Here is a 15,845-nt window from a genome sequence, read left to right as displayed (position 1 = left end):
GTCAGCATCACTTTGCGAAATGAAGGTCGTGCATCACAAGCCTAATTTAGTTTTTTGAAGAGGTGACAAAAAAAAATGATGGGTGAAGGGTGGTAGATGTGGTCTACGTGGATTTTAGCAAGGCATTTGACAAGGTTCCCCACAAGAGACTCATCCAGAAAGTCATGGGTGTGTGGATAAAAAAAAATTGGCTTGTAGGAAGAAAGCAGAGAGCAGTAATGGAAGGAAAGTATTCTGCCTGGAGGTTGTTGACTAGTGGAGTGGTGCAAAAATTTGTTCTGGAACCCCTGCTCTTCGTGATTTTTATAAATGATCTGGATGAAGAGGCAGAAGGATGGGTCAGTAAGTTTGCGGACTACATGAGGGTTGGAGGGGTTGTGGATGGACCTGAAGATTGTTGAACATTACAGATAATATAGACAGGATGATGAGCTGGGCAGAAAAGTCACAGATGGATTTCAATCCAGATAAGTGTGAGGTGATGTATTTGGTCAGTTACTTAAGAGTGTGGATGAACAGAGGGACCTTGGGGTTCAAATCCATATTCCCCTCAAGGTCACTGCACAGATTGATAGGATAGGAAAGAATGCCTATGGGATGCTGGGATTCATTAATAGGGAGATTGAGTTCAGGACTAGAGAGGTCATGTTGCAACTCTACAAATCTCTGGTAAGACCACTGTAGCGCAAATAAAAGCTCTCATGAATGGAGGGAGAACACATGCTTTTATTAGCTTATAACAAAGGGTAGGGTCTTACAAAGGTCTTCAGTAGGTTTCTGGGTTTAGATGTGAAACCTGGGTTATATATGTGTAGATGGGGGTGGAAATTTGGGGAGGAGCGAGCCATCTGCACAACCTATATATACCATGTAATAATTACAGCACGGAAACAGGCCATCTCAGCCCTTCTAATCTGCAACAAACCAAGTACTGTCCTCTAGTGTGGAGCCTAGAGAAATGGGGGAGATAATGAACAGTTTCTTTTCTTCGGTATTCACTAAGGAGAAGGATATTGGGAGATGTGAGATAAAAAAAAGCAAATTGGGTAAATTTGGGGAATATAGAGATTACAAAAGGTGTAGTTTTAGGGCTTTTGAAGAATATAAAGGTGGATAAGTCTCCGGGACCAGATGGGATCTTCCCCAGGACATTGAGAGAAGTGAAGGAGGAAATAGCAGAGGCTCTGGCGGTAATTTTCCAAATGTCATTAGATATGGGGATAGTGCCGGAGGATTGGCGCATTGCGCATGTGGTTCCGTTATTTAAGAAGGGTTCAAGGAGGAAGCCTGGCAACTATCGGCCTGTAAGTTTGACGTCTGTGGTAGGTAAATTAATGGAGAAAATTCTTAGAGATAGTACTTATAAACATCTGGATAGACAGGGTCTGATCAGGAGCACTCAACATGGATTTGTGGGAGGAAGGTCATGTTTGACCAATCTGATTGAATTTTTTGAAGAGGTGACTAGGAATGTGGATGAGGGTAGTGCAGTGGATATTGTCTATATGGACTTAAGTAAGGCCTTCGATAAGGTACCACATGGAAGGTTAGTTAGGAAGGTGCAGTCTTTAGGTATAAATTTTGAGATAGTCAAATGGATTGAACATTGGCTGAAAGGGAGAGGCCAGAGAGTGGTAGTGGATAATTGTCTGTCAGGTTGGAGGCCGGTGACCAGTGGTGTGCCTCAAGGATCTGTATTGGGCCCATTGTTGTTCGTTATATACATTAATGATCTAGATGATGGGGTGGTGAATTGGATTAGTAAATATGCAGACGATACTAAGATAGGTGGAATAGTGGATAATGAAGAAGGTTTTCAAGGATTGCAGAGGGATTTGGGCTGCTTAGAAAAGTGGGCTGAAAAATGGCAGATGGAATTTAATGCTGATAAGTGTGAGGTGCTTCATTTTGGTAAGAAGAATCAGAAGAGGACATACGTGGTAAATGGGAGAGCATTGATGAATACAGAAGAGCAGAAAGATTTAGGAGTAACGGTACATCGTTCCCTGAAGGTAGAAACTCACGTGAATAGGGTGGTGAAGAAGGTTTTTAGTATGCTGGCCTTTATCAATCATTGCATGGAATATAGGAGTTGGGAGGTGATGTTGAGATTGTATAAGACTTTGGTGCGGCCTAATTTGGAGTTCTGTGTGCAGTTCTGGTCGCCTAATTATAGGAAAGATATAAACAGAGTGGAGAGAGTGCAGAGAAGGTTTACCAGAATGTTACCTGGGTTTAAGCATCTAGAGTATAGGGAGAGATTGGACAGATTAGGCCTTTATTCTTTGGAGCATAGAAGGTTGAGAGGGGATTTGATAGAAGTATTTAAGATTATGAAAGGGATAGACAGAGTGGATGTGGATAGACTATTTCCATTAAGAGGAGGAAAGATTAAAACAAGAGGACATGAGTTAAGAATTAAGGGGCAAAGGTTTAGCGGTTACATAAGGGGGAACTTCTTTACTCAGAGAGTGGTAGCTGTGTGGAATGAGCTCCCGGGAGAAATAGTGGCGGCGGAGTCAATTGTATTATTTAAGAAAAGGTTGGACAGGTATATGGATGAGAAGAAGATGGAGGGTTATGGGCATTGTGCAGGGAGGTGGGACTAGAAACGGGTGTTTGGTTCGGTGCGGACTAGAGGGGCCTAATGGCCTGTTTCCGTGCTGTAATTGTTATGTTATGTTATGTTATGTTAGTCCCAACTACCCGCACCTTGTCCATAACCCTCCATTCCCCTCCTATCCATATACTTATCCAATTTTTCCTTATATGACAAAATGGACCCTGGAGCCACTACTTTTCCTGGAAGATCATTCCACACAGACACTGCTCGCTGAGTTAAGGAGGTCCCTCATGTTACTTCTAAACTTTTGCCCCTTAACTCATTACCTGTTGTTTCAATCTCTCCTACCCTCAAGATAAAAAGCCAATCACTCTCATAATCTTAAATAGCTCTATCAAATCCCCCTCAACCTTCTACACTCCAAGGAATAAAGACCTAATCTGCTCAATCTTTCTTTGTAATCTAGATTCTGTTAACCAGGTAACATTTTTGTAAATCTTCTCTGCACCCTCTCTACCTTGTTGATATCCTTCCTATAATTCAGTGACAAGAACTGCACACAGTATTCCAAATTTGGCCTCACCAATGCCTTGAATGGTCTCAACATCACCTCCCAACTCCTGTATTCTATGCTTCTCAGCATTAAATTCCATCTGCCATCTTTCAGTCCACTCTTCTCTGCAGTCCAAATCCTTTTTGCAATATTTGAAAACCTTCTTCATTATTCACAATTTCATCTATTTTAGTATCATCTGCATATTTACTAATCCAATTTACAACCTCATCATCCAGATCATTAATGTAAATAACAAACAGCAAGGGACCCAATACAAAACCCTGAGGCACACTGCTTGTTACCGGCCTCCAGCCTCCAGCCTGACAGTTAACCACTACGACTCTCTGGCATCTCCCTTCCAGCCACTGTTGAATCCATTTGACTATCTCAAAGTTAATACCTAGCGCATGAACCTTCCTAACCAGCCTTCCATGCGGAGCCCTATCAAAGCCCTTACTGAAGTCCATAGAGACAACATCGTCTGCTCTACCCTCATCAACATTCCTAGTCACCTCTTCAAATAATTCATTGATTGGTCAAATGCGACCTTCCACGTACAAACCCATTTTGAGTATTCCTGATCAGACCCCGTCTCTCCAGATACTTTTATATATTGTCTCTAAAAGCGCTTTCCATTAACTTACCTACAACAGACATCAAACGTATAGGCTGATAATTGGTAGGCTTGCTCCTTGAACCCTTTTTTAAACAAAGGAAGCACATTAGCAATACGCCAATCGTCTGGCACTATACCCATCTCTAATGACATTTGAAAAATCACTGTCAGATCCACTGCTATTCCTTACCAACTTCTCTCAAGGTCCTGGGGAAAATCCCAACAGGACCTGGAGACATATCCACCATTATATGCTTCAAAATCTCCAGTACTTCATCTTTCTTAATTACTACAGTTTCCTTAATGACCCTTTTTGCTCCTTTTAGCCCATACAATTCAATATCCTGCTCCTTAGTGAATAGCAAAGAAAAGAACTTGTTCAAAATCTCCCCCATCTCAATTGGCCCCACACGCAGTTGTTCACTCCAATTCTCTAATGGAGCAATTTTATCCATCACTCTCCTTTTGCTATTAATATATTTATAGAAACCTTTTGGATTTATTTTCACCCTGTTTGCTAAAGCCACCTTGTACCTTTTAGGTTTTCTAATTTCTTTCTTGATTATTTTTATATTCAGTGTATTCTCCATACATCTCCTTTATTCCTTCTTTCTTATATTTATTCTAGGTCTCTCTCTTTTTTCGAACCAAGTTTCCAATATCCCTTGAAAACCACGGCTCTCTCAAACTTTTGGCGCTGCCTTTTAACCTGACAGGAATATAAAGAGTTTGTACCCTCAAAATCTCACCTTTAAAGGACCTCAATTTCTCTGCTACATCCTTCCCATAAAATAAATTGTCCCAATCCACTCCATGCAAATCCTTTCTCATCTCCTTAAATCTAGCTTTTCACCACTAGAAAACCTCAACCCTAGGTCCTGACCTATCTCTTTCCATAATTACATTGAAGCTAATGGCATTATGATCACTTGATCCAAAGTGCTCCCCAACACATACCCGTGTTCCTTGACTTATCTCATTCCCCAACAGTAGATCCAACACTGCCCCTTCTCTAGTCGGTGTCTCTAAGTATTACTGTAAAAAACTATCCTGCATACATTTTACAAATTCCAAACCATCCAGCCCTTTCAAAGAATGTCTATATTTGGAAAATTTAAATCTCCCACTATCACAACCCTGTGTTTATTACAAATATCTGCTATCTCCCTCCAAATTTGCTCCTCTAATTCTCTCTCCCCATTTGGTGGTCTATAATACACCCCTATAAGTGTGACTACCCCTTTCCTATTCCTCAATTCCACCCATACAGCCTCCTTGGATGAGCCCTCCAACCTATCCAGCCTAAGCTCAGCTGTAATATTTTCCTTGACAAGCAATGAAACACCACCCCCTCTTGCCCTTCCAATTCTATCACACTTAAAGCAATGATTCTTAAAGCAGTAAATCTCAATTCACTGCATTCACCACTTCCTACAGAATTAGGGCCTGTGGATGAAGACAGAGAACACAAACTCAGAAAAAACTAAAAAAAATATATATATATAATTATTTGTAGATTTAAATGATCCAGGGCTCTGTAAATCCAGGAGGGGTGCCTTAGCACTGGAGGACCTTTTGGTCTCCTGGTCCCTCATAGAGGAGGTACAGTGTGCGGTAGTGTCTCCGGTTCTATTGCGGAGGGGGATAACGCTTCCTCATGAACCAAAACTCCTGAGACCTTGATTGGGGATGGTGAGAGAGATGGTGAAAATGAGTTCTGGAATCTGTGGGTCACCTGTGGCAATGGATTCTCTGTTCTGGGGGTACCAGGTCCCTGGTAGAAACGATGTCTTCTCTGCCATTCGGGTAGTCCACTTAGACATATGTGGGATTAGCATGGAGCAGTCTCATCCTCTCCACCATGGCATTGGTTTTGCTTTTCCTCACATGCTTTTTTAGGAGGACCGGACTTGGTGTGGTGAGCCAGGTTGGGAGTGTGGTTCCCGATGTCGATCTCCATTCACAATTGAGGAAAAGCTCGTGAGGAATCACATTGGTTGCTGTACAGAGTAGCGACCAAATGGAATGGAGTGCCATGGGTAGGACATCCTGTCAGCGTGTGTATGGAAAGCCTCTTGACTTGAGGGGCAATTTAACAGCTTTCCAGACCATGGCATTTTCTTTTTCAACCTGCCCGTTTCCCCAGGGATTGAAGCTTGTAGTCCTGCTGATTACGATGCCCCTTTCCAGCAGGTACTGATGTAGCTTCTTGTTCATAGATGATGAGCCCCGGTCGCTATGGATATAGCCTGGATACCTGAACAGTGCAAAAATATAATCTAGGGCCTTGTTAACTGAGAAGGGAGAGGTGTCTTAACCTGGGATAGCAAACAGGAATCAGGAGTACTCGTTAATGACAAAGTGGAAGAAGGTGTTGCCGCTCGTGGAGGGGAGAGGTCCTTAAAAGCGACACTGAGCCTTTCAAAGGGCTTGAATTACTTGATCAGGTGCATCTTTTCGGGGCTGTAGATGTGCAGCTTGCACTCCACGCGGACCTGGCAGGACCTGGTCATTTGCCTGATATCTTCCATTGAGTAGGGCAGATTGTGTGCCTTGACAAAGTGAGCCATGCGAGTAACCCCTGGCAGAGCTCATTATGTAGAGACCACAATTGGCTGGTGTGTGCTGAGGCACAGCTTCTTCTGGATAAGGAATCTGGAAGTTCATTAAGGGCTCCTGGTCAATAGGCAATGTCATAATTGGAGGTGGAGAGCTCGATCCTCCACCTAACAATTTTTTCTTGCCCCTCTTGACGTTATTGAACATAAATGGGACAGAACGCTGGGCAGTGAGGAGTGTAAATTTCCTACCAGCCAGATAGTGCCTCCAGTGTCTGATGGCCTCTATAATAGCTTGAGCCTCTTTCTCCAAAGATGGATTCCGGAACTCGTGGCCTTTCAGGGTCCAGGAGAAAAATGCCACCAACCTGCCCACCTAGTTAAGGGTAGCAGCCAGATCCACATCTGAAGCATCAATTTCCACTTGGAAAGGCACATTCTCATCCACCGCGTGCATGGTGACTTTCGCAATGTGGCTTTGGACATAGGTAAAAACCACTTGAGCTTCAGCCGAGAGGGGAAAAGTAGTGGATTTTAAGAGGGGGTGAACCTTATTGGCAAATTGAGCATCCCACTGGACATAATATGAGAAAAACCCCAAGCATCTCCTCAAAGCTTTCATGGTCCTTGAAATAGGGAGCTCAAACAGGGGCGCATCCCATCCGGCTCGGGGCCAATAATATCATTCTCCACCACATTGCCAAGGATAGCCAGTCATTTAGTCCTGAATGCACACTTGCTAGAGTTATAAGGGAGGTTCAGGGCTTTCGCCATGTGGAGAAAGCTCTGGAGGTTGGCGTTATGATCCTCCAAGGTACGGCTACAGATGGTGACATTATCGAGGTAAGGAGAGGTAGCCTTCAATCTATACTTGTCCACCATCCTGACCATCTGCCTCTGGAAGATAAAAACCCTATTGGTAATACCAAAAGGGACCCTCGGAATTGATAGAGATGGCCCTTGTAGGAAGGCAGCCACCTACAACTGCCACACCAACATTGAGGAGCCCCATAACTAGCCACATAGACAAGGATGTCACAGTGTTCAAATGCTACACAGTCAGAGCAAGTCTAAAAACCATGACTAGGATGGAGATTCATGACTCTACTTTCCTGTTGGGAAAAAAGATACAGAAATATCAAATCCAGAACTATCAGACTGAGGCACAGCTTTTTCCCACAGTCAACGAGATTACTGAATGACTGCTAAAACAACTCTCCATGACGCTACTATTTATTAATTTGTGTGTGTGTGTGTGTGTGTGTGTGTGTGTGTGTGTGTGTGTGTGTGTGTGTGTGTGTGTGTGTGTGTGTGTGTGTGTGTGTGTGTGTGTTATAATATGAAGAATACCTTGTATAGCACAGTTAATATGTTGCAAAAAAAAATCTGTGTTATGGAAAACCACACTGTTGAAAACATTATTACAATGTACAGTACAACAATTATCCAAAATCAGATTCTCCGAATGAAGATATCAGAAACAAATCAGAAATCCTCACATACCACAGGTCTTGAGCAACACTAAAACAAGTTAAGCAATAATGAAGTTGAATGAACGCAGCTGAGCAGTGAGCATTGTTGCTGACACGTTACATTATTGCACCACTGTTGGTAACACAATATTAATAAAATGTAACAGTTTTTGGTAGTACTGTATTAAAATTATAAACCACATTATATCAAAACCCACACTGTTCAAAACCGTGTTATACAAGATATTTCTTTACACACACACCACACACACACACACACACACACACACACACACACACACACACACACACACACACACACACACACACACACACACACACACACACACACACACACACACACACACACACACACACACACACACACACACACACCTCTGGTATCCAGAATTCAAGCAACCAGAAAAAAAACTCAAGGAAAATTGATTAAAAAATTAAAATATATAAGAATAAAATAATAGGTTAAAATTTGTAAGTTTCACATTGTAAAAGTAAATGTTCTCTGAAGTAACACATAAACCTTTGGTGGAGACGGAAGCAAGTATTCAGCCAGCAAAGTGCTTTGGTCATGCTTTTGTCATTGCAGCTGCTTACATAAAGTATGAATAAAGTTATGTTTGAATAAAATGGCATCACTCAGGATGAAGAGCTGACTGATGCTACTCACTGTTGGGGTGTCTCTCTTAAAGCGTCTGCTTTTTCCTGGTTTGTAAGAGGCACCCTGGTCAGAGGCTTTATCTGCAAACTTGGATAATTATCTATAATATTATTGTTTATTTTTTGTACGGCTCCATGAAGAGGGATGAACCGGCAGACGCAGCAACAGTCAAATGTTTTCAAAGAATGTAACTGAAAATAAAATAAAATGCTGTAATGTTTATGTACTGAAATCTGTACAGTGTAAGTACATAATAGTATTTTTGACTTTTAAACTGTTTATTCTTAATGAAGATGTATTAGTTTGGGATTGCAAGTCTCAAGCAACCAGATAACATGCTTATTCGGTATCTATCAATCCCCACAGGTACCAGACACAAGGGGATTTACTGTATATTCTTTGATTTTATGACCATTCTCATGAAGGTTTCTCTCAAGAAAGTAGAATTTGATTTACAAATTGTTAGCACTCAAATAATGTACATCTGGAATCCACCAGCTCCTAGAAAGCCTAGTTTGGTTATTCATCTGTAGTCCAATCAAATTGAGTATTGTGCAGTGGTTAGCACAATGCTATTACAGCACTAGCCCCCCAGATTAAAATCCAGTGTTGTCTGAAGGGAACTTGTACATTCTCCCTATGTCTGCATGAGTTTCCTCCAGGTGCTCTGGTTTCCTCCCATGTTCCAAAGATGTACAGAGTTAGAGGGTTGGCTGGCCATATTGGTGTATTTGGGCAGTGTGAGCTCGTGAGCTGGAAGGGCCTGTTAAAGGTAAATGTAAAGGTTCCATTATTGTCTCGTAATACTCCATTTATAATGTAGCATACATGTAATTCTTTAATTTTGTATATTGTAAGAAAGACAATCACCTCTTTGTCCAGCGCCTGTCACAGAAATGAGGCCCCAGTGAGAAACGAATGCATGACCCCTGATTTACAAGACCAGTGCTCTAATCACTGAGCTATCGGATACCATGCTATATCTCTAAAATTTTGAAAAAAATTATAACGTCTGTATATAGAAACACACTGATTTGCACAGATGGGATTTCTTATTCAGCATTGATGATTGGCACCTACACCAAGCATAGTTTCCATCTGCTATGATTGGAATACCACTCTAATGGGATGGTTGCTACTGAATATTGCTGTTGATCGTTAATTTTTCTGACAGCAGTAAGATCAGAAAAGGAAGTTTAAATCGAGGGAAAGGTGAATAAATCGTCTGAAAGAAAATAGAACACAGAAATATTTCTTTTGAGAGATGAACATCAGCAGTGCAATTCACAGAATTAGAATTTTGACTTGAAATGTCGACCAATCTTCTCCCACTGACGCTACTTGACTCACTGAGATCCTCCAACAGATTGTATTTGACTTTGGATTCCGGCATTGGCACCTTCTGTGTGTGATCACAGAAAAGTGATGGCACGGAAGGAGGCTAATTGACCCTTCAAGTCCATGTCAGCTCAATGCAAATGGAATCGAATTTGTCTCGTTCTCACGCTCTATCCATTATCCTGCAATTTTTCTTTCCCTTCATCTACTTATTCGGTTCGCTTTTGAATGCCACAATTGAACCCATGTCCCCTGTTGTTCATGACAGTGTATTCCAGATTAAATGCCAACCGCTTGTCAGAATGATATTTGAAATAATTAAGTTAATTGTTCTTGATAGCGCATCAATAAGATATTTACTGGAATATTTCTGACATTTGATGCCGCACATGAAGTTTGAATTATCGTAAAGTGGCAAGGTTAAAAATGTAGAAATAATTTTAATAAGAGCGGTATGGTTAGCGCAACTCTATAACCATGCCAGCGACCGGGGTTCAAATCTGGTGCTGTCTGTAAGGAGTTTGTAGGTTTCCCCCGTATCTGCATGTGTGTCCTCCGAGTGCTCCGGTTTCCTCCCACCCTTCAAAATGTTGTAGGTCAATTGGGTGTAATTGGGCGGCAAGTGCCCATGGGCCGAAAGAACTTGTAAACATTTTAAATTTAATTTAAATATAATGCAGATGCTATCTGGGGTCAAATTTGTTTCATGGTGAGGATAAAATTTAATATTCACAAAACATTTGGGGCAAGAAGCTTTAGAAAAATATGTGACAATGTGAAAGACAGATGTTTGTTCAAGCTGTGAAGTCATTGTTTGAGCTATCTTTCTACATCTTATTGTTCATTTGGTGTTTGTATTACTAATGACTTTATATATAGTTAGCAACAGTGGACAATAATAAAATTGCCTGACTATTCTTTGTGTAGAGCAATATATAAAGTGGAAAGATCCCACACTACTCCCTGCATTGAAATAAATTCACCTGACAACATTCCTATCACATACAAACCTTTAATTTCTGTCTATACATACAGTTGTCACATGACATTTATCCTCCTGCTCCTCACTATCTACTCTAACACTTTGGTTCCCATCCCCCCTGCCAATCTAGTTTAAACGCCCCCCCAGAGCAGCACTAGCAAGCTTACCCGCAAGGATGTTAGCTCAGGTACAAACCGTCCCATTGGAACAGGTCCCACCTTTCCCGGAAGAGAGCCCAGTTGAAGTCCTCCCATCTGCACCATCTCTTTAGGCACATTTCTAGCCTCACTAGCATGTGGCACGGGTAGCACTCCTGAGATCGCAACTCTGAAAGTCCTGTCCTTCAACTTTGCATCTAACTCCCTCGACTTTCTTTGCAGGACCTCCTCATCTTTTCTATTCATGTCATTGGTCCCTACATGGACCACGATATTTGGTTGCTCACCCTCCCTCCTGAGAATACCAAGAACTCAATCTGAGATATCGTGTACCCCGGCACTAGGGAGGCAACAGACCACCCGGAATTCTCTCCCACAGAACCTCTTATCTGTCCCCCTAACTATCAAATCTTCTATCACTACTGCTCTCTTCTTTTCCCTCCTTCCTTTCTGAGCTGAGGGTCCAGACTCAGTACCAGAGACAATACCACTACAACTTGTCCCTGGTAGATTGTCCCCACCAACAGTATCCAAAATCGGTTGTTGATGGGAACGTCCGCAGGGGTGCTCTGCTCTATCTGTCTATTCCCCTTCGCTCTCCTGACAGTTGCCCAGCTATCTACCTCTGATATTTGAAGCTGACTGTCTTCCTGAAAATCCTCTCTATCACCCTATCTCCCTCCCGAATGCTCCAGAGTTCATCCAGCTCCAATTCCCTAATTTGGTTTGTCAGGAGCTGCAGGTGTTGTCCTGAGGGACAATTGTGTTCTTCCAGATTTCCCACAACCGGTGCAATCCACTGCCCTAGCTAACTCCTCTTACCTACTCCTAATATCAATCCAAGATATCGATCTGAAGGCCACCCTGCTGAAGCCTCACTCAAAGCCGACCCACTGAAGGCTTCCCTGCTGAAGCCTCACTCACTCACTGCCGATCCACCAAAGGCCACCCCGCTGGAGCCTCACTCACTCCTTGCTGACCTGCCTAAGGCTGCTACGCCGAACTTCTGACTGCATTAGAAAGAACAAGGTATTATTGTTTACCTCTGATGAAGAAATGCCATTTTACAATTTTGTAAAGACATTTTTTTTTAAATTCATGTCTTTTATTTCCATTGATCGTTCTCTGTAGGTCAAGAGATCGAATAAATGTTCATAAATGGTACCTTTGTACCAAGTAATTGTGATAAGGAATTTTAAATTACTGAAGTTGTAATCTGTGAAATGACCTCGTAGAGCTTTACATACAATATCACAGGCAGAGTAAAGCTAGATTTAGAGCATTTCTAACCATTGCTTTGAAATCAAATAAGAATAATTTGAATGGCCACCTTTTTGACATTTAGCACGATTTGTTTCTTACTGAGCTTTACTCAGTTTGATTATATATGCATAGACTTCTTGCATGAATACATAGCAAATAACTGCCTTAAACCATATCAGATGAATATAAAAAGGGATTAGCTATAACATTTTCATTTTTTAATAATGTTTTTACCAATTTGTGTTACTGTTACAAAATATTACAAAACAACACTTGTAGAAAATGTTGTCCTAAAAGATAGTCTCTTTCTTATGAGATGTCTAGAATTTATTATTATTCAGAAGCTTAGATTTTCACGTAATAAAAATTGACAGAAAGGATAGAAAACAGCTCAAAATTTAGTTTGGTATCTCACTGATACATTTGTAAGAATCCAGTTCTCCAAGAAATCTACAGTTCATCAGTGCATTTGGATTATTATGTATTGCCATTAACCACAGAGAACTAAGAAAGGGACATCATTAATGTGCATGAGTGAACATTTATTTTATTAGTTAAAACTGTGTTACTGAGCCATTTACAGTAAAACCCCTGGTATCCAGATTTTAAGCAACCAGCACCCTTAAGCAACCATCAAAAAAAATCAAGGAAAATTAATTTAAAAAAATTTAAATAAATAAGAATAGGTAAAAATATGTACATTGAAAAATGTAAAAAAATAAATATTCTCTGAAATAACACATAAAACTTTGGTGAAGATGGGAGCAGATATTCAGCTAGTGATGTACCTTGGTCGTGCTTTGCTTGTGGTTTGAATAAAGTTGTGTGAAACAGCAATAGCGTCGCTCAGGCTGAAGAGCTGGTTGATGCCGCTCGCTGTTGTGGTGATTCTCTTAAAGTGTCTCCTTATCCCTTCTTAGTAAAAGTCACCCTGGCCAGAGGCTTTATCTGTAAACTTGGGGGGAGGCGGTTTAATTATCTATAATGTTATTGTTCATCTTTTGGGCTGAAGAACCTGCAGATGCAGTGATGGTTAAATTGTTTCAAAGAATCTGATTGAAGATAAAGTAAAATACTTTAGATTTCAGATTTATTGTCAGAAAGCATACATGACATCACATACAATCCTGAGATTCTTTTTTGTTGTGGGCGAGACAGAATTACCGTTTACTGGCAGTGAAAAAAAAAGGTACAGAGCATATACATGTAAACAAATAAAGAACTGTAAACAGAAAATGAATATATTGATCAAAGTGAAGTTTGTTCAGTGTAAGATCAGTATAGTACTGTATAAATTGTTAAAAGACTGAAAGTCTTTTGTCTTTTCAACTGTTAATTCTTAATGCAGGTGTTAGGCAATGTCAGAATAAGTCTCAAGCAACCAGAAAATACACTCATCCAGTGTGTCCCATTCCCCATAGGTGCTGGATTCCAGGGACTTTACTGTAAAACATATTTTTAGGAGCTAATCTACATTTGTACTAAGTGATTTTGAGTTCTTAGCAATTGGGTAATAAAATTGCTCTCGACATATTTTGATTTAGAGGGAGAAAATGTAAATACTCTTGCTCATGATTAATCTTCACCAACCCCATTCCATCCCTGCTCTACATGTGAATTGAAGCTTTGGATAAACTTTTTGGAAAAGCACTCTAAATTTAAATTTGCACTGCAAGTGGTTTCGCTGCTTAAATGGATTAATATCACCAAAATAAATTAGTTGTACTGCCACTAAGTTGTGTTTGAATTACAACTTTTGAAGTTCCACTGATTTTCTGTCATTAACTTGGTGATTTTTTTTGTACTCCAATTTGCTGCTGCCAATGTTGCAGTCCAGTCACTTTAACTTTGGAGTTCATAAAAATGAGGGATGATCTGATTGAAACAGAAGTTTCTAAGGGAGTGTGGAAGAATAGATGCTGAGATTCTTCCACTGGTAGGCGAGACCTGAACATGGAGCCATGGTTATAAAATTAGGGGAAATTGTTTAAAACTGAAATGCAAAGGAATTTCTTCTCAGTGAATTTCTGGAATTTAGCACCCAGAGAGTTGTGAAAACAATATCATTGGGGTATTTAAAAAAGAGGTAAATAGACAATCGTGTCTGCCTGTCCCGCATCGGACTTGTCAGCCACAAACGAGCCTGCAGCTGACGTGGACTTTTTACCCCCTCCATAAATCTTCGTCCGCAAAGCCAAGCCAAAGAAAAGAAAGAAATAGACTTTTGAAAGATTAGTTAGCCCAGGGCCAGAGGGAATGCAAGTGAGGATTGCAGCAGATTGGCCATGATCATCTTGATGGGAAGAGCATGCATGAGGGATTAAGTGGCTTACTTTTGTTCTAACCTTTATTGTGTTCCCGCACAATCTGAGAAGGCCTGATGGTATTCACTGAGAAAGTTTGCGGGTAAAGGCTAGTTCCAATATGAGATCCTTTCTTTATTTTGTCTGCCATAGAGTTAGTTGCAAGGTTTACCATTTAATTAATTTATTTCAATTTTTTAATGTAGAAATACAGCACAATAAAAGGCCCATAAGCCTGTGCCACCCAAAACGAACTCTGTATGTCTTTGGAACGTGGGAGGAGCTGGAAACCCCATGCAGGTATGGGGAGTGCTATATGGAGATAACAATTTTAAAAAAACTTTGTGTTATCCAGGCAAGTCAACCCATACTTAAGTTCAACAGTTAAACTGCACAGATCCATGAGTGTCAAGGTAAAGGAAGCATCTCTTCCACTCAGGATGATCATGGCTAATCTGCCCCAAGTCTCACATGCTCTTCTGTGCCATTTCCCAAAGGCACCAAATTATATGATCCTTGAAAAATGTGCACAGAAGGATACAAATCATATTTTGCATTTTTTATGTGAGGTGAGATATATTGTACTTAGCTGAAAAAGTGTGATGTTGCACTTTGGCGAGAGAGAGAGAGAGAGAGAGAGAGAGAGAGAGAGAGAGAGAGGAGTATAGGTGCATAATGGATACTGTTGGGAGGAGAGGGGGGAGGGTGCAATTTACCAGGGACAAGTCAAAGTAGTCAGCTCTCTAGCACAGAGTCTGACCCTTCAGTTCAGAGGGGAAGGGGAAGAAGAGGAGAACTACAGTGATTCGGGATTTGATAGTTTGATAAACAGATGAGAGGTTCTATGAATAAGATCAAGACTCTCAGAATGCATGTTGCCTTGTAGGTGCCAGGGTCAGAGATATCTCAGATAAAATCCACACCATTTTCAAGCAGGAGGATGAGCAGCCAGATGTCATGGACCACATTGGTACCAATGACATCATAGATAGGTGTAGGGATGAGGTCCTGAAGAGGAAATATTGGGAGTTATAAACATAGAAGATAGGAGCAGGAGTAGGTCATTCAACCGTTCGAGCCTGCTCCGCCATTCAACGAGATCATGGCTGATCTTAAAGTTCAATATCCCGTCCCCACCTTCTCTCCGTAACCTTTAATACCCTTATACTGAAGAAATATATCTAATTCCCTCTTAAATATATTTAATGAACCTGCCTCTACTGCCCTCTGTGGCAATGAATTCCACAGATTCACCACCCTCTGGGTAAAGAAATTCCTCCTCATCTCGGTCCTAAATGGTTTGCCTATTATCCTCAAACCATGGCCCTGGGTTCTGGATTTTCCCATCATTGGAAAC

At 41.0% G+C, this 15,845-nt stretch overlaps 1 protein-coding gene across 8 annotated transcripts in view; it reads left to right on the top strand.

The window, feature by feature from the left end:
- The window catches only part of tusc3 (tumor suppressor candidate 3), a 548,930-nt gene that overhangs the window by 506,533 nt on the left and 26,552 nt on the right, over positions 1-15,845 (top strand). The window contains exon 11 of one of the 8 annotated variants that reach the window (XR_011353546.1): positions 14,695-14,777. The exons of 5 other annotated variants lie outside the window; for them this stretch is intronic. Coding sequence is in view for 1 of the 3 variants with exons in the window: in XM_069924580.1 (XP_069780681.1) it covers positions 14,695-14,788 (94 nt within the window). In the remaining 2 variants the exon portion in view is untranslated. Of the gene's footprint in view, positions 1-14,694; positions 14,789-15,845 lie in introns of those variants that run through there. 2 more of the 8 variants (XM_069924580.1, XM_069924589.1) reach the window with 2 other exon arrangements.

The sequence above is a fragment of the Narcine bancroftii genome, chromosome 3 (assembly GCF_036971445.1).
Source record: "Narcine bancroftii isolate sNarBan1 chromosome 3, sNarBan1.hap1, whole genome shotgun sequence".
Classification (NCBI taxonomy): Eukaryota; Metazoa; Chordata; class Chondrichthyes; order Torpediniformes; family Narcinidae; genus Narcine; species Narcine bancroftii.
This window is presented reverse-complemented; position numbering and strand designations above follow the sequence as displayed.